The following is a 19,419-nucleotide window of genomic DNA, read 5'->3' on the forward strand; positions in this document are numbered from 1 at the left end:
CCCCTGAAAGCCTGAAACAAATCTTTAAGATCCATAATTCACCACTTACCTCTTTGGGATGGAACATAGAGCCTTGTTTTCTTAAGTTCTGTTTGTTCTGAGCTGCAGGAAGAGCAGAGTTCCCCCTCTGACACTCAGTGTGCTGAAAACCTCCAGGACTATTTCAGCCAGTCATCTGCAACTTCTGCACCAACTGCCATGCATTCTGATCCTCTTCTTATGCTGCACTCAAAGCTGGGGCCAGGAGGTGCCTAGTTTGTTTCACTGTGCTTGTAGGCACAGGTGAATGCAGATGTGGCATCAGAAACCTACAGGCTGTGTATCCTACAATCTCTGAAACTGATAGAAAAGGTTTGGAGTGGCAAGGTTCAGCACGAACTAAAAGCAAAGTGGAGGGATGCTGAAGGGAGAAAAGTTGCCATGCTACCTGCTGGAGGGCCATCATTTAACTCAAGGAAAAAAGCCACCAAAGAAGAGACTATATCTAACATTCAAAAATAATATTATATTATTTAGTGTTTTCATTAATTTAGGCATTCCTTTTTTGAAGTCTTCAGGTATAAACTGGGAATCTACCCACTTACGGACCTGAACTATTTTGATGATTAACTAATTCTCTCACCATGCCTTTCTTTCTAATTATTTTGAACATTTCTACGATGAGTTCTTCTTCAAAGTGGGGCAATAAAATGTTGGCTTTGTACTCCGAAGTCCAGTCACACCTTCAAAGAGTGAGGTTTGGAGAGCCTTTTTTTTCCAAGCACTTCGAAAGAAAATATGCTGCTACCCAGAAGTAGGCAAACCATCCACAAACCAGAACAGTTGACAGCTTTAATATAAAAATCTCTTTTCTTTTCAAAAGCAGCAGCACTGTGTTACAGTTGTATTACCATTAAATTAAAGAAACATTGTCATGATTGAGGAGAGTTTAATAAAATCTTCGAAGTAATTCAAGTCCATCTTCTGTACATTTTATCTCATCAGAATTCACCAAGATCAGTTTATTTTCTGTTCATTACCACCATTTCTCAAAGAAAACACAGTTCCTATGAACACCGGAGTTGTACAGCAGTTGGGAAATGGATTCTATCATTGGAGGTGGACCACAAATGTACCACAAAGTATCCTTGGACACATGTTTTTCTAGATCCTTTTCAGATATTCTTCCCTCTGACAAAAAAAAAAAAAAGAAAAAAAAAGAGGAAAAAAAAGTAGGAAATGAGAACAGAAATACTTACTCATGTAATTTCAAAAAGAGCGAGCAGTTAGGGGTACTGCAAGTGCTCATTTCCTACAAGTGTCAGGCCTAGTTAAGGATAACAGGTAAGTTTTGAGGCTTACAGAACAATTTGTTTTCCTGGGATTTAGAGCCCTACTTCCAGCTGGAATGCATAGGGTATTAGTCACTGACCATGGCTAACATACAACTGAAAATCCCATATTCAGACGAAAAAGCCAGATAATTATCTCAAAGACAAATACAACAGAAATGGAAATGTGATGAAGCGCCTCTTGCAAACAGTCATCTCATCCTTCATCAGTCTTACGCAAAGTAAATACCAGTTGCTGGAATAAGATTTCAGTGGGGAATACCAGAATGAAGTTTAGCAGAAGCACTTCAGTAGAAGGGCAAAAAACCACACAAGTATAACTTTTCTCCAAAGCATAATAAACACACTGAAATTATTTATGTTTAGCTCACATCTTGAATCTTTTGAATCTTTAAGAACACTAACTTATGTAGGTAAGTGTACACTAGCACTAGTAGTATTCAGCTTCCTCCGCAAGGAGGTAATCAGACTTAGCACTTGAGAAGTGAGCACAGTGCCATTGCGCGTACCTGTGACGTGGGGCTGAAGTTCTTCACAGATGGGTGAATTCTGCTGGGTAACGTGGAAACGACATGAGATCTTTCCAGGAAGTGCACTCATCAAACCAAGAATATTTTTCTGTAATGTTAAACATACTTTCTTATACCACAAGCCATTAAATCAAAGCAGATGTTTGCATACTGTCCCAGAACACCAGTGATCATGAGTGAGTACCACAGCTTTTGCATTTCAGCACTGAGTACTCTGTGGGTTTGACTTCAAAGGGCCGATCTGCACAAGTAAGCTGAATTTCTATACCTGGAATCTGAATATGCTACTAGCTCTGTTAGTGCTTTCCTCCTGTTTTACAATAGATTGCAATTTGTAAGATTTGGATCTAAGAATGAATTACGTATGTCCTTTCCTGTTTGTTTTTTTTTCCCCCATTAACTTTGTGTTCTTTTTCCTTTCATTTCCATATTTGTTTTCCATTTGGAAAACATGCAATATATGTTTACCATTTCTTACAAACTCTTTGAGTTCCAACTCCTTTACCTTGTAAGAATATCAGATCCTTTCCCTCCTTCTCCAAGTAAAACCAACTATGGTGTAATTCACAACTGTGATAGTTACCACCACAAACCCAGTAGCATCAGTTCACATCATAATTAAAAAGAAAAGAAAACAACCAAACAAAAACCCTGTCAGTCAGATGCTGTAGGTCCTCTGAAATGAGGACTTGTTTACTGATTGGATTCTGTACTAATTGGGATTTTCACTGCTGGCATGGGTACTGTGGAAATAATTTCTGTTCTGTGAACAGGTAAATCCGCTCATTTCACTGTGTAGCATACAGACTAGTTACTGCATTGAACAGACTGCTATGGATTACTTAGCAAAAAAAAGAAAAGTTGAATGGATTTTATTCAATAGACAGACCTATTTCTGACTCCCTAAGAAGATGGAGAATAAAGAACAGCAGATAAGGCACTGCTGTACACTGTTCCACTAGTAAGTACCTCTAATATCAGCCCACTTTCACTGGTTCACATGGAACTGTAAACTCCTTTCTCCTACATGTGGAACCACGTACAATTTCATAGCACTTTCCAAACAACCCATGTCCCAAGACTTACCTGGAAAGTGTACCAAAGCGGGTTAAGGCAGGCCTTAACATGCTTAAATAATGCTGCGGTCATTCTCAGCACCTATTATAACCTACCTCTCTGTGACTCAGAGACAAGGACAGAAAGTGGCAGGTATGATTCATGGGACATAAACTACCATGTAATGTCTTCTAGTATCCTAGAGCTACAGACAGGAGGAAGGACGAAGAAGAATGTGAACAGCTCAGCAGGATCTCTGCAGCCTAGTAAGCTGCTGTACAAACTAAAGCAAATGGCTGAGCAGTACAGACCTAAGGGAAAACATCTATCCCACTGCCCCAGCCACAATAAAGGACAACATTCAGTCCACATGAAATGAGCTAAATGGCATCTTGAAGTAGTCAAGTTAATATGGTACACTTTGTAATCTTAAGATTGCGTACTTCTCCTATTTCAGAGAACAAGATTTTCAAGGCAGTGCATATACCTGTGAAACCAGAGCACATGCCAAATGAGTACCACGCTGAGTACAGCAGGCTGACAAGCCGAAGGACAGCACTATACGTAGGCTGCTGCTTCAGGGAATATGTCCTCCAGAACGTCAGAAAAACCTAGGAGTTCCTCATGGAGATACTGGTGTGTCAGTCTCCCAACAACACAAAGCCCAGCAATCCTGTTTCCTCAATCCTCTAGGCAGAACTCTGGGTAATGGATCCTTTATACTGTTTCTGGAATAATCATCAACTTGCACCTTGATCTTAGAAATTCTCAATTCTTCAGAGAAACCTGTATCATTAAGGATGCTTCTTTACAGAAGCTGTGCTAATGTGACCGTAAAACATCATCAGTAGCCCTTAATGGCTGAATGTGTGATAACTGATCTTAAACTTCTAAGTAAATGTTTACAAAGTCCTGTCTCAAGTGACTTGTAAGAACTGCTGATAAACTTCTTCCTTCATACCCTGGTGCCCAATAATGTATTATCAACAAAGCTTCCATATAAGCTTGGAAAGTTTTTCCTTCGGATATAATTGCTCTTACTAGTCTTTAAATTCAGCATAATCTGTACTGAAGTTATGTGGGTATCCTACTACAGTAAACAGCATTGGCATACTACTACTGCGTATACAGACAAATGTGTTACAGTGTATATGATGTCTGATATACCATGATGCTCTTATGAGATTATAGGAAAATGCTGCCATGCAGGGCTAGTCAGCCTACAGTGAAATCAGTGCAAGCAGGTATGTCCAGCAACATCTGAAATTTGACATATGCACATAATTTGTGCATAAGTAAATAAGAAAACACAGATGGGATTTAAGGCAGAAAGTAACTTTTGCCTGTCTGAACAATATCTTACACAGAAGGGTTCTCTGTGACCCGGCAACAAAATGATACATGTACTGATTGCTGAATATTAGAGTTCATTTTTTTTTTTAGTTATTGTTTACCTTAAATAAGAGTTCATTTGTATTTTTTGCACTGTAGTACAACTTCACTGTTCCCATTTTGTATCCGTTTCCTTTACTCTCTTGGTATCCATGAAGATCTGCTACATGCAGCAGTATAGAAAACAAGGGGTTAATTCCAACACCCCCTGCTATTAGCACTAGCTTTACAGGAGTGTCACCAGGCTGAGGATCAAAGAAGAAATCACCTCCCACTCGCAGAGCCACTTCTGAGTCAAGAGTACACTAGGATGGAAAAGAAGATATTTAATTTCAAAACTCAAAACAAGTCTGAAATAGTCTTCTTCTTGCATCATAGAGTCACAAGACGTGCTGAACTGTGAGTTTTTATTCTTACTGACCAATGAGGGAAAACAAAGGGATTGTAAAATAAATGCAGTTATCTGAAGTCATCTGTTACAGTGTTCTCTAGAGATCTGTTGCTACTTTCAGAAGTTTCAGTCTTCTGATAAGGCAGGACAGCGCGTCCCCCTTTCCACCTCCAAAAGAGCTGAAAGCAGAATGACTCATGTTTTCCAACAGCAGTATTTGATGTGAAACTCCAAGGTTAACATGCAAGATCACAGTTTTACCCAAGAACAGACTCATGTCAGAAAAGGCCCTGCTGTGAGGACACAGAAGTCAGAATGAGTTGCACAGACAAGATTTTTCTGTCCCATTCCAAAATAATAAGAAACCACCCAGAAGTGAAGCAAGTATCCACATGAGTATTTCTTGCAGAGCCACTTCTGCATTTGCAGCTTGGGAATTGCAGAAGAAAAATAGAGTGAAAACCTCCCTCTCTCCTGGGACAGAAAAAAATGATTCTTAGGAGAAACTTGACAAAGTGTGGCGGGTTTGGAGGTTTTGTTTTTTTTTTTTTTTTTTTTTTTTGAGGGGGAAGGACATATGGAAAACTAAACTACAGTAAGTAAAACATCTGGGTCACTGTCCTCTTGGTAACCAAGTACTGCTTGTTGGAGGCTGAAAATGTAATACAAAGGAGTCGGGTGAGTTCTCCCACATCACTGGAAGTTAACAAAATCAACAGGAGCAGAAAACACAGCTCAATTCAGACCATATCCAGGGCAGGTAAAGAAAAGGAGGAGGGGAAAAAACGAAGTAAAACAGTAACTGAAACAAAAGGATTTCCATCATTGACTGTATAGTAAGCAAAGGCCTGAACATGTGACAATTCTAGAAGGAAAGAGGCCCTCAGCAGGTACTGAGCAGAATCAAGGGGTTCCTAAAGTAGCAAGCACAACCTCTGAGAACAGGGTTTCTTGTCTTTCCTGATTATTGCATAGAAGTACGACCACTCAGCTGTCGTGTAAGGCAGTCAGCATTTATAACCTGAAACTAATTTCTCTCTCCATTATCAATGTAAAGTGCAGGCTTTCTCACTAAATTTCACTGTTAGAAATAAGCATGAATCCAGAAGTGTTCCAGATTCATGCTGCAGAGGGAGGACATAGGATGTGGTATCTTTAGTGAAAATAAGCAGCTTTAGACCAAAACAATCTCGTCTAATCTGAAATGCCTTAGATAAATGAAGCATACAATCCACACGTTAAATATGAATACCTCTGAAAATAAGTTACACTAAGTCAATCTGTACTGTTCCCATGGCATCTTTTACTCTGAGACTTACCAACTTCCTTTATAAGTAACCTTTGAACTGAGATTTTGTTTCACCGTACAACCTGCTTAAATTCTAGGTTGCCAGGTTTTAATTCTTTTCTCAGTTAAAAGGATGCACTTTTGATTAGATAGGTTAGTCCATACACACCTGACAGATCTTTCTACAGCATCATGTTTGAACTAGCTCAGCTCATAACTAAAGATGTTCCTGTAAATTCAACCAGAAAATTCATCAATGGCAAAATGAATGTGACATTAGAATTCTTAAGACAGCCTCCAGAGACTGGGAATTATGAAGTTAGGCCCTCATTCTCTCTGAAGAGCATCACCAAAAGACAGGGCATTGCATTTTAAGTATTGTGTGTTTCTGCTGGCACGCCTGCTACACTTTCTATACATCTCAAAAAGGTTTAAGTCCCAGTGGAGGTAAGTCCATATCACCCTGAAATACTGTGGATGGCCTCAAGTGCTAGATACTTCAGATATTGTCAATTACTGTAAACCTGAAAGAATCTATCAATTTAAATTCTGCAGCCACGCATGAATGCCAGACAGGAAGGAGTAAGTGCACAGATGATAGAACAGGATGTGAAAGGAACAAAAGTTGACAGGAAAGATCATCGATGAAGTACGATCAGCAGTGGATAGTACTCTTCTGACTAACGAGGCGTGCTACCCAAATGAACACTGCAAGAGGCCAAATTGTCAGACCTTACTTTTAACGTAGCAAAAAATCAAATCTTAGGTTTTATCAGTATTACAAAAATACTGGAAACTTAAAAGAATACTACAGAAATTCTGGATTTCAATGCATTAAGTTTGAAATGTGTGAGAACCCTCAGAGACTGCAATATCACTAGGCCCACCACACACAAGTTGAGACTAAAGATCAGAATAACTGAATTACCATATCAGTATTCTATTTCAAGGTTTTAACATTTAAAAATGATGGAACAAGTCAAGAGGAGCTTCATAGTCGATACAAAAAGTAGACTGACACCACTACCCCAAAAATGAAAAAATGTGCTAAATGCACAATCGGTGGTTTATCTCATTTACCTCAGTGTGAATCCAGCGAGCAGGAGGATGATCAGTGTACTTCACTGCAAGCTCTAACACTCCTTCTCGCTCCAACAGACCGGGGCTTGAACACATGGAGAATCCCCCAATCACAGGTACTCCAGGAATAAAGAAATCAACCCTAAAAATTGGTGAGAAACAAAAATTGAAACATGGAATACAGTACTACTTGAAGACTAAAACAAAACTGCTGGCTTTATTTCAGTTACATGTTCTGTATAAAAACATTTTCACTTCCAGAACACAACTTTTCCAAAAAATTGACCTAATCTTGAGTAACATCACTGACTTACAGTCATCTAGAAACATCATCACCATTACTATACTGTCAGGATTTTAATCTCTTTGGCCTTCAGCATTAGGTGCAACATTTTGCAGCAGATTAGAGTTATAACTGTTTGAGTAAATGATTTACTTAGTAAAAACACAGCATAAAACATCATAAGGCCTAACAGAGTGGTTCAAATCCCACTCTTTTCAGTGCCTTTGTGGAGTGGAAATGTTGAGTCACAGCTTCAGTCAGTGACTGAGCACCTGGAAGGCAGGCAGGGCCAATCCAGGGGAGCTCAGCTGGAAGCAGAGTGACTGAGTGACTGGAAGGGCTGGAGCCAGGATTCACCTCTTCCCAGACCTCACTGAAGGGTTGGTGGTGGAGGCAAGGGCACCTCTCTCGAGATCCCTGCCTTTCTGGGGCCTTCCAAAGGTAAGCAGCTTCCTTCCTTTATTCCTGAGCTCATGGCTGTTGCATTTGAGCAAGTGCTCACTTGCTGCAGCCTGGGGTCTTGCTACTCTGCTGTCATTGCTGTGCTTTCCATTGTGTTACGCTTTGTTATTTCCCTTTTTTCTCAAACAAAGAAAGGTTGGAAAACTAACATTGGGGAATATATTTTTGAATTAACACTTTATTTTCTTGGGAAGATGAAATATCTGAAGTAAAAAGAGTAAAAAAATTCCTTAGCGAATAGTTACTAGAATAAGTAGAACTGTTTTACTTATTGAACTGCGTTGCCCTCTGGTGGCAGATGTCTTTTTCCAGTTGGCAGTAAAGGGGAATAAATTACTACAATCTCTTTTAAGCTAAAGAAAATAATTCCTCGGTTTCTGGCAATGAGCAGTTAGACACACAGCTAACTTTCTGCAACACCAGCAACTGGAGAGTATGGAAGGCCAGTCATTACTATGCATGAACTGCAATGTATTTTCATGAAAGTAAGGCTTTGACACTCCAAGTAGTAGGAGAAGTTTGATGTTAGTATATAATCTAACACTTAAACTCCTCAGTGTTGCCAAAACACTTAAAAGCATCAATTATCTATAGCAGATAACAAAATCGATGTACTTCAAAATAAATCTAATGTTTAAAATTAATTGTGCTGCTCCACTTAAGGAACAACTGCACTGGTAAGCAATGCCAGGTACATTGTAACGATTTCTCAATGCAAACTGTAGTTAAGCCAGCTCAGTATTAGTTAATTGAGATGTAACATGAAGTAGCTGGCCTCCACTGCATAAATATTTTCTTTAAGCACCAAGGCTGTATTCTGCACGGAGACCATATTAAAAAAAAAAAAAAAAAAAAAAAAAAAAAAGATCAGCATTTTGACTGGCTTATTACTTGAAGAAAACAAATCTTTCCTGCTCACTTCCTACAAAGCTTCACCCTTCAAAGAAAACTATCCTCTCTTTCCCTTGAAGTGAGTAGTGCACAATGCTATGGTGATACGAGTGTCTAGGCTAATAAACTTGATGGCTTGTAGAAGTGCAGTTGTCAGTTCACTGCAAGTGCAAAGACCTGAGAAGACCAACAGATCCAAAAAACCTGGCATTTCACTTTGTATTTTTGCTATCCTCAGTTTCTGCAGCCCCTCTGACAATAAAGCTCAGCATCTGTAAGGGTTGGAATCAAAGACGTGACAGGACGATTCTTGGGCTGCAGCAGTTACTGTATCAAAGACTCAAGAAGCTACTGCAGCTCTTTACCTCCCTCTGGTGGAAAATTACTTTATGCTCCAGACCAATGAAAAGAACAAGAAATTAGGTTTATGCTGTAAAACACCACTTTACATTCAAGTTATGTTTTCCCTGACATATAAGGGTGAAATTCTTCATGCCTAGTGTACTTCTCTATTTACGTTAGCACTTCTTTCCCAATGACATCGTGATGAGAGATTTCAGAACATCGTATACTGTAACTTGTGGACTAGTTTATATTTCTGATGGCATGTCTCAGCTGTGTGCAAGGAGGGTAAGGCCTCAGATGAAAGTAAAAAGAACTGCAGGGGAAAAAAATAAGCACATTGTAAAACTTCACAAAAAGAAAAGGCACGAAAAGAGGCAGAACAGTGAAGATGTTAGGGTTGCTTCTCATTTTCCTCTTTTTAGGGCTACCGAAGCCAAGTATTTAAGAAAAGAATAACTATCAGCAGTTGCTGAAGATAAGAAACAAAACTTTAAAGCTACTTCTAAGTTATTTATGACATACATATACCTCAGTGCTTGTTTTAAGAAATTAGATAACAGCAACAAGTCTTCATTATTACTTAAAGTCAGATAAGGGCCAACGTCTACCAGCATGCCTGCGAAACAAATTCACTTTTGATTCTGGAAAATCTGGCTAAACAAAACACTTTCATATGCATACACATGCATATGAGTGACAATCTTTGGCTGTAACATCCTGCTGCAGCAAATTCTAACAAATGAGCCTTTTCTACTCAGGAAACTGTGGCCTGGTATTTTGTAGCACTCATCAAAAAATATGACCACGGTTTATAGCTGCAAATATAGAAAAGTTGTTGTATCCCTTACAATAGCATTAGAACATTTCAGAAGAAAAAGAAAATGAAAAAGAGTAATTATAATTAACGCTTTCAGTATGATAATTGCTACAGCATTTTTGGAGGGTAAATGAACTTTCTGAGTATGGGCAAGCAAGAATTTTAATATGAGTCACAGCACATGTGCAAAAACTGCAGCAAATTACTCCACAAACACAAATTATTGCAATCAACATCTTGTGTTCTGGTTCTAAATTTAAAAGCCAGCATGTTAACACTGTAAGAGTAATGTATGCTGTTAATACTCTCGCAGCTACAGTTGGATTCCAGTAAAACCGCTTTCAGGTGGCCTAAGCCAAGAAAAAGTTTAAGAATCTTTTAAATGACCAATGCAAAAGCAACTACTCATATTTTTAAATTAATCTTTGGGGGGGGAAGTGATGGAGTGGGAGCATTTCCTAGTAAGAAAAGACAAACATGAAAATCCACTGTGTTCCTACGGGGGGGGGGGGTAGAGCTGTGCATTTGCTTAAACAATTACTAATTCCTTCAGAGGCTCAGCAATTAGACTTTATTTTCAAGTTTGCAGATTGTATTTCTATATGAAGCTTGCTTAGCAGCCCCCTTTCTTTCAAAGAGGAAACTTCCAAGGGGGAAAAAAAAAAAACCAACAGGCAATTCTGCTTTAAGTACAAAATTAAACTGAAAATATTAAAAACCTCATCATCAGCGGTTCCTGCTCTATTGTAAAAAGAAAAAAACCAACAACTGGTAAATAAAAACTGTAGAGAACTTGCAGAATAAAGTGCACTGTACTTCAAAGGCAGCTGGACTTGATGATCTTTATAGGCCCCTTCCAACTGCAATATTCTATTGTATTCCATCCTAAAATACTATTGAAGAAGTCTTGTAGCACACAGTAACCAAAGAAAAATACTTTTGCTCTTTAGAAATAAGCATTAGAATATTTAATAAAATTAGCCATATAACAGCACCTCCTCTGAGCCATGAATAATAAAATATCTTAGAGTCATAGATCTGTTTCAGTTGGAAGGTACCCTTAGAGGTCATCTAGTCCAAGTCCACTGCCATGAACTGGGACACCTACAGCTAGATTGGGTGCTCAGAGCTCTGTCCAGCCTGGCCTTGGATGTTTTCAGGTACACAGGGCTCCCACCACCTCTCTGGGCAACCTGTTCCAGTGTCTCACCCTCACTGCAAAAAACTTCTTCCTCATATCCAATTTAACTCTGTCCTCTTTTAGTTTGAAGCCATTTCCCGTTGTCCTGTAACAACATCCTATTATATAAATTACTACCATTTTTCAGTACCCAGTTATCAGAAGCCATTAACACTTTTTTACAGTGCACTGTGGCTAATGATTTTTCTCTTATATATCATAAGGTCTTACCACTGTCCTGCTTTGAAAGTAAAATCTTTATTTGTGATGGCCAAACGTAGTCTCTTAACTGTCTCTGATTCACTGGTGATTCCACACACTTTGGCTTGTGAAATTACCTAACAAAAGAAAAATAAATACCTGCATGATGTGAACAGTATTTGCAGCAAAAGTACTCCAGAATCTGTAAGAGAGATACCTGGCACTTCACATTACCTGCACCATTTCACTACCTAAAGCACCAACATTTTTTCACTGTGGTAGAGAAACAAGAATAGAACCAGTTAGTGAATGCAGAAATGGTTTTGTACTTACAGACCACCACGTTTGCACAAAGCAAATGCTCCTTTATCTTCCCAGCAACAATAACAAATCTCTGATGTGAAAATTGACAAAGGAAACATGCAAAAGCTCAGCTGCTACTGAAGTCACTGGGAGAACTCTGGATTTGTATCTAGTTTCATGTCATTGAACGCCTTGTGTTACTGATTTACACACGTAGCCATTTGACCATTTATATGATCTCTAAACACAGGAAACTGTGACACAAGCATTCATTTCTAGTTAATACAAGAGTTTTGTTTGGCAACCAGATGGGAGGGGATGGGAAAACCGTACTGGAAGGGTGGGAGGAAGGAAGGAAGGAAGGGTGGGAGGAAAGCAGGAAGGAAATAAAAAGCAAATCTAGCTACAGGATCACATGGGGAGGAGTTTCCCACTTTATTACACGCAATTTAAACACTTTGATGCTCATCAGTACAACATGGATGATAAGATAAAAATGCCTGATGATGGGAGATGATGGGAGAGGGGATGATAATTATTATATTTTTACTTCTACAAATAATGCTGTATGTATTTTCTAAACAGGCCAATACACATACTCTTAAAAATGCAAATGCCACTTACTACATTAGGAAATACGAGTAACTCGCCACAACTTCACCACTTCTCATTTGTGTAAGATCAAATAAATTAAAAAAGAAAACAACTTAAGAAGCTATGCTCTAATTTAAAACACATGGCAGGAAATTAATTTCTTCATAAAGCAGCATCTGAACACATCTACTGTCCCACAAAACAGCAGGACGTTTGCCAATTTAAAATAAAGTAGCAAACATTTCCTTTCCACTTTAGCAGATACTATTAAAAGGGAAAAGCAGTCTTTCTCTGTTAACAAGACAAATGTCAAATTAATTACTTAAATGGTTGGTTTAATGGAGAATCTTAAAGCGCAGGAAATCGACGTTAAGCTTGGATCTTTTTCCTTCCCTTCTTTACTCTTCTGAGCACTCCCCAATTTGTTGTTTGGCCAATACATCTGAGAGAGCTGGAAATGTAATCCTTAATCAGCATACTACGAAAGTTAGATTTGTCAGGGTGATCAAAGACCTTCAGACAGTATTTTTGGAAAATCACAAGTGTGATGGCCAAAACACAGCAAAACTGCAGTGAGACGGGAGGACACTATTTGGGACCTTGCCATTTTATTTCAAAGCATCAGGCACTTTTTCTTGTTCTTGTCCTTCATGTTACCAGTCTTCAACAGGAGATACAGTTTGGCATGCACACTAATGCAACACAGACCTATGATTCTTTCATCTTTCTAAAGGACTTCAGTGGCCAAATAAGGCAATATAGACTAGGAGAAGCCAACTGCTGATTATGTGGAATTTAAAACCAAGCAAAGGATTTAAAATAAACTGATTTTAAAGTGGTTGGGGAAAAAGTAACAAAGAATAAATCAAGCACTTAAAAAAAGAAACAACCCTCTGACATGCGGAGAATTTCTCACAGAACTGAATCACTGAACGGCTTGGGGTGGAAGGGATCCCAAAGATCATCAAGTTCCAACCCCCCTGCCACAGGCAGAGACTCCAGCCTCCAGATCTGGTACTAGACCAGGGCTCCATCCAACCTGCTCTGAACACCACATCCACAGCTTCTCTGGGCTGTCTGTTCCAGCACCTCACCGCTCTCTCTATGAAGAACTTCCTGCTGACATCCACTCAGCCCAGTTCTTCCACCTCATTCATATGGCTTCCTTCAGATCTCAGACCTTATGCAGCTGTCTGTACCAGCTCAGAGCTCTCAACACCTTTCTTTTTATTTTCAAGCTGCCCCACGTTTGTTCTGGGCAGAAAAAGTTAGCAAGCCAAGCTGTCAGAAGTATCAAAGATGAAAACATGGCTGCAAAACTGCAAGACTTTTGTCCATGTCAGAAGCAAAAATGGGCACCTACACCTGTTGCTACAGGCACTCTGTCCATGTACTGAGTTAATTTAGCATCAGTCAGACCCATGTGAAAGGCTGCTGGCCCCTACCCAAGGAAGTGCTAATGCTGGACAGGAGTTACTGAAGCACAGCTCTGAGACAAATGGTTTCCAAAGTAGCTTTGCTAACAGGTACAATGAGCCTATATTTGTCTCATCCACCGACAACCTATGCCACAGGTGCTAAATCTCTTCTATATATATTGTTTTATAATATACACAACCATTAATGCTGCATAGTGTGAGGCACATACTGTTTGTTCTGCTCTGTGGCAAAGGCAGGACTGGCCTGTCATCTTCAATTTCTTAACACTGAGAAAAGCTATATAAAGAATGAAGAAAAACTAGGCACCACTGCCCAAAGTTCTGGGAATTAAAGACGGGGTTTAATCAATCAAAAAGTGCCCCAATTCTCTGAAAAAGCCTCTGTTTGCTTATCAAAGTCCACATAACCAGAATTCTATTCAATTTCTTGTCTAACTTGAAGTAAACAGAATCACAATAATTTTTATACCTCACTACTTTCCCTCTACTGACCACAAAATCCACCACTTTACAACAGCATCAAATACAAAAAATGAGGGGGAAAAAAGTGAAAGAGACTCCATGTGAAGAGAAACTGAAGCCTGTGAATCAAATACAATTACCCAATTTTTTCACCAAAAAGAAAACTTAGTAACATCCTAAAGAACAGACCACTAACCTCCTGGCGAAAATTATTTGCTGTTCTCTCAAGGTGATCCATTTTCCTTTTTGATTGTGCCGTGCTGCAACAAGAAGCAAACAAATTGTCTTTTTGACATCTGTACTACTGTGTCTTACTGATATGAATTTCTATTAATCCAATTATTTGTCAGTGTAATCCAGCAGACGTACCAGGAGGCACAGTTCTGAATCAGAATTATATGCAGCAATATAAATGGGAGATCACAAAGTATTTACACGTATGTAATAACTTGTCATTTGTTATTTCAAAGTGTTATCATGACATTCTCTTCAAAAAATAGAAGTGTTCGTAGATGGATAACTTACCCTTTCACTGTACAGTAACAAGAAGCAGAGTGCCTCAACACCACCAGCGCAGAATGAGCAGGACAAAGTCTGCAGGCACTTCTCAGTAGGTGAGGAATAGTAAAGCCCATGTAAGTGGTAACATGAGCCATGATAAGCAGGCTGTCTTTAGAATCACCAGCTCCTGGAAAAACCCACATTAATATTTATTAAATAAAATACCCACTGTTCGACATGGTTTGTTCTTATATACAACTAGGCAAGACTGCTGGCTAGTAACCAAGACTACCCTGAGTTTGATACTGAGGCTGGTATTGTTCATTAACCTTACCGATAGCTTGGATGATTGTGACAGAATGTACCAGCAGCAAAACTATGATACTTAGCTCTATCAGGTAGTGTATTGTGCTCTTTGAATCTGTTATCATTTGCATGGAAATTAATAGAATCATAGAATTGTTTCAGTTGGACTGTCACAAGTCCATGGGACCAGATGAGATTCACCCAAGGGTGCTGATGGAGCTGGTGAAGGTGACTGCCAAGCTGCTTTCCGCCATCTATCAGTGTTCCTGGTCAACTGGAGGTCCCAGAGGATTGGAGGCTTGCCAGCATGACTCCCATCTACAAGAAGGATTGTAAGGAGGATCAGGGGAACTACAGGCCTGTCAGCCTGACCTCGGTGCCAGGGAAGGTTATGGAACAAATCTCGAGGGAGATCACATGGCATGTGTGAGACAACTGGGGGATCCCCAGACAACATGGGGTCATGAAAAGCAGGTCCTACCTGACCAACCTGACCTTCTATGATCAAGTGATCCACGTGGTGGATGAGGGAAAGGCTACTCAGATTTCAGCACAGCTTTTCATGCAGCGTTCTTCTGGAGAAGCTGGCAGCCTGTGGCTTGGACAGGTACACTCCTGGCTGGGTAAAGAAGTGACCGGGGGGCCAGGCAGAGAATGCTGGTGAATGGAGTTAAATCCAGCTGGCAACCAGTGTTCCCTGGGGATTGGTACTGGGGCCTGTCCTGTTTAACATCTTTATTGATGACCTGGACAAGGGAATTGAGTGCACCCTCAGTACATTTGCAGATGACGCCAAGCTGGAAGGAAGTGTCGATCTGCCTGGGGATAGGAAGGCCTTACAGAGGGATCTGCACAGGCTGAGGCCAGTGGGATGAAGTTCAGCCACACCAAGCACCAGGTCCAGCAGTTTTGCCACAACTTCAGGCAATGCTACAGGCTTGGGGCAGAGCAGCGGGAAGACTATGTGGAAGAAACAGACCTGGAGCTGCTGGCTGATTGCTCAGCTGAATACGAGCCAGCAGCATACCCTGGTGGCAAAGAAGGCCAATGGCATCCTGGCTTGAATCAGAAGTAGTTGCCAGCAGGAACAGGGAGGTGATCGTCCCTGTGTACTCAGCGCTGCTGAGGCAACACCTCAAGTGCTGTGTTCAGTTTTGGGCCCCTCACTACAAGAAAGACAGGGAGGCCCTGGAGCGTGTTCAGAGAAGGGCAATAAAGCTGTGAGGGGTCTGGAGCACAAGACTTAAGGAGAGTGGCTAAGGGAACTGGGATTGTTCAGTCTGGAGGAGGCTCATGAGAGACCTCATTGCTCCCTACAAGTGCAGGAAAAGAGGTTGTGGTGAGGTGGGGATCAGCTTCTCCCATGTTATCTATTGCCTAGGAGTAGAGGGAATGGCCTCAAGTTGCACCAGGGGAGATTCTGGTTGGACATTAGGAAAAAATTCTTCTCGGAGTGATTAGGCACTGGAACATGCTGCCCAGTGATGTGGTTGAGTCACCATTTCTGGAGGTGTTCAGTAAGTATTTAGATGTACTAAGGGACATGGCTTAGTGGAGAAATATTGGTGGTTGGTGTACAGTTGGACTGTAATCTTGGAGGTCCTTTCCAACATTGGTGATTCATGATTAAAGGTTATCCAGACCCACTCCCCTGCCATGAACAGCAACACCTACAGCTAGATGAGGTTGCTCAGAGCCCCATCCAGCCTAACTTTCAACGTCTGCAGAAATGGGACTTCTAACACCTCTCTGGGCAACCTGTTCCAGTGCTCCATCACCCTTATTGTAAAAAATTTCTTCCTTACATCCAACCTAAATCTCCTCTCCTTTATTTTGAAACAATTTCCCCTTGTCCTGCTAAAGACCCTGCTAAAGAGTCTGTCCACTTCTTATTGTCCCCTTCAGATAGTGAAAGGCTGCTCTCAGATTTCCCCAGTCCTCTCTTCTCCAGGCTGAACAGCCCCAGCTCTATCAGTCTGTCCTCATAGGAGAGGTGTTCATGGATCATTTCTGAGGTCCTCCTCTGGACAGGCTCCAGCAAGTCCACATCTCTTCTGTACTGAAAACTCTACATCTGGACACAGTATTCCAGGCGAGGCCTCACTGATGCAGAGCAGAGAGGCAGGATCACCTCCCTCGCCCTGCTGACCACGCTGCTTTTGATGCAGCCAGGATATGGCTGGCTTTCTGAGCTGCGAGGGCACATTGCTGGCTCACGTCCAGCTTACCATCCACCAATGCCCCCAGGTCCTTTTTGGCAGGACTCTACTCTACTCTACTCTATCCTTACAGCCCCAGCTTGTACTGAGGCATTACTTTCAGAGCAACCTACCAACAATTTTCAAAGCAAGTCAAAAGTATTCTTAATTTATCAAATTTGGGAAACTGTTTATAGTAAGCCAAAAGGTATTTCTTACTGCCTTTGTTTTTCCTATAATGGATCAGCATAACTGTCTGTCACACTATCCTCACCTATCTCACACTATTATATGAGTTCTAAAAAGCAGTCCCTTGCTTCTCCAAAGCAGTCTTAATCATTTACTTTCATTTAAATCCCTTTTCCTGCATTCTCTTAAAGCACATAATTTATTCTCAAATTGTTTTTGTTTTTCATTCATTTTGAACCCTTTTAAATGGCAATGATCCAGCTTGCTTCACTAATCAGGTCTATACTGTCGAGGCTTTCACAACAGCTGCACTGGCTGGTCACTCAGTGATTTGTTCCATTTGTAATCTTTATAAATGGGAAGCAGAGCTTTCATAAATTAGGCTGCTCAGAAATGGAACACATTTACTGTAAGTACTGTAAGTGCCCACTTTCAAGCACAAGAAATATTTGCTATCCATAATTTGCAATAGCTCTTTAGCATTTAATTACACAGCAGCTTGCAACTTTTCAAAATGGAATTATTCACAACTCTTCTACTAATGGTGGGCAAAATTACTTCAAAAAGTTTTTGCTACAGCACACAAAGACTATTCAAACCTTAGTACTTCCTTCATGTGAATGTATAGAAGGCACAATAACATTATTACTGTTCTTGCAGTATGTTAGCAAGACAAACTGTAATGAAGAAAATGTAATGAAGCAATCACGTTCAACAATATCAGCACAGTCAGTCTGAAAACCCTGCATGCTCAAAATCGTTGAGTTACTCAGATTTATCAGAACACTTCATAATCCAGAGTCTTTCAGATAATGTATCTTGGTTACATCCACCTATATCTCCTGGTTTACACTTCCAAGTCTAAACCAATTAAAAGGAAAAAAAAAAAATAATGAAGGGGATGGTTTTATGCAAGCAGCTTATTCTATTAGCTGTGACTATAACTAAAGCTATCGCACAACAAAATGAATCACAAAGTACAATGCCTCACTTCAGAAGCCAAGCACTGACAGCAAAGATTTTTCCTTTTTTAAAGCATTTTGCATGCTTCAAAACCCTGTCTGCAATGAACTGCTACCAACCATAGTGACATCTGCTGGGAAATACGTGGCCCAACTTTGAAATCTAATACAAAGATACTTGACTGTTTATTTTATGTACTTGGTTTAACTTAATTGTGCTCCTCAGGTTGACAGTCCTTTAAAGGTAATCACAGTTTGATGGCTGTCATGTCAAGAAACAAATACTGCTGTCCTACACATTCAAAGAGACACTGCCTTAAATCATTAATTCTTGCACAGCAGTGCTTCCAGTGCGGGCACCTGCTGGGCCTGGATTACAGCATCATCAATCACTTTCCAGTCCTGCAATCAGTACGCTGCAACTAAAGCATTCCAGAATCTCTTTAAGGAGCCCAGGTTCCGCTCCGCCACACGCAGCCCTGAGTCCCGGCTTTGCAATGGGAACAGCCTCTGCCCCCCACGCCATCTGCCCACTTCCCTGCTCTCCCAGCTCCCTGTTCTCCCGTCCTCTGAGCGCAAGCACTTCAGGCTCCCCTTCCGATGGGACGCTCTTTTATTTCCTATCCTCTTCGTACCCCACCTTACAGAAATACCCCCTCCAACACCCACCCCAAACCCTCCCTTTCTTCCATCGCTCTGCACAGAGAAATGCGCGCTTCTTTTGCTCCTCTCCCCTACAGAGGAGCTCCTTCTCCTTACCCCGAGAGCCAGAAGCCCCGCGTTAACGCACCGTGACATCTACCGCCGCGGCCTCTCCGTTCCTCAGTCCTATCCGTGCATCTGAAGGGAGAGACGGACCTTTAGCCGCACCGCACTGGAGAGCAAACTGCTGCAGACCGGAACGAGGGGGAAGCGGGGACACTTAACGGAGCGGCGCAGAGCCCTTTTTACAAACCAGGTGAGAGATACTCCCCGCCCACATCCCATAGATCGTCACCACGAAGCGCTTTCCCTCCGACCCAGAGCGAAGGAGCGCACGAACCACGCGCTCCCGTCCCCTCAGCCGCCCGGGGTCGCACGCGGGCAATGGGTCAGAAGGCGCAGCGCCCGCTCCCCCCCCTCACGCCGCGACCCCTACCGGCACCGCGTCACGTGACGGAAAGCGCCTCTGTCACGTGGCAGGCGGGGCGCGCGCGAAGCCGTCGCGCGTGCGCCTCC

General features: G+C 41.2%; 1 protein-coding gene across 6 annotated transcripts; it reads right to left on the bottom strand.

Annotated features, from left to right (window-relative positions):
* Window positions 1-817: 817 nt before the first annotated feature.
* OXNAD1 (oxidoreductase NAD binding domain containing 1) lies at window positions 818-19,320 on the bottom strand. Of its 6 annotated transcripts, none has more exons than XM_042888297.1 (9): window positions 18,992-19,320; window positions 14,571-14,733; window positions 14,242-14,305; window positions 11,278-11,384; window positions 7,069-7,210; window positions 4,578-4,614; window positions 4,372-4,472; window positions 1,841-1,949; window positions 818-1,170 (listed from the first exon to the last, which is right to left on the bottom strand). In XM_042888297.1, exons 2-9 carry the CDS (start codon window positions 14,699-14,701, stop codon window positions 1,016-1,018), a joined length of 846 nt encoding a protein of 281 aa, XP_042744231.1. In that variant the 5' UTR covers window positions 14,702-14,733; window positions 18,992-19,320; the 3' UTR covers window positions 818-1,015. The 6 variants fall into 6 exon arrangements, with proteins under 6 accessions (XP_042744231.1, XP_042744229.1, XP_042744228.1 ...); XM_042888295.1 differs by having other exon boundaries at window positions 4,372-4,614; window positions 18,992-19,041; window positions 19,157-19,319; XM_042888294.1 differs by having other exon boundaries at window positions 4,372-4,614; window positions 18,992-19,041; window positions 19,129-19,319.
* Window positions 19,321-19,419: the final 99 nt, after the last annotated feature.

This window comes from Lagopus leucura, unplaced genomic scaffold (genome assembly GCF_019238085.1).
Source record: "Lagopus leucura isolate 7727_CA_CO unplaced genomic scaffold, USGS_WTPT01 Super-Scaffold_100157, whole genome shotgun sequence".
Classification (NCBI taxonomy): Eukaryota; Metazoa; Chordata; class Aves; order Galliformes; family Phasianidae; genus Lagopus; species Lagopus leucura.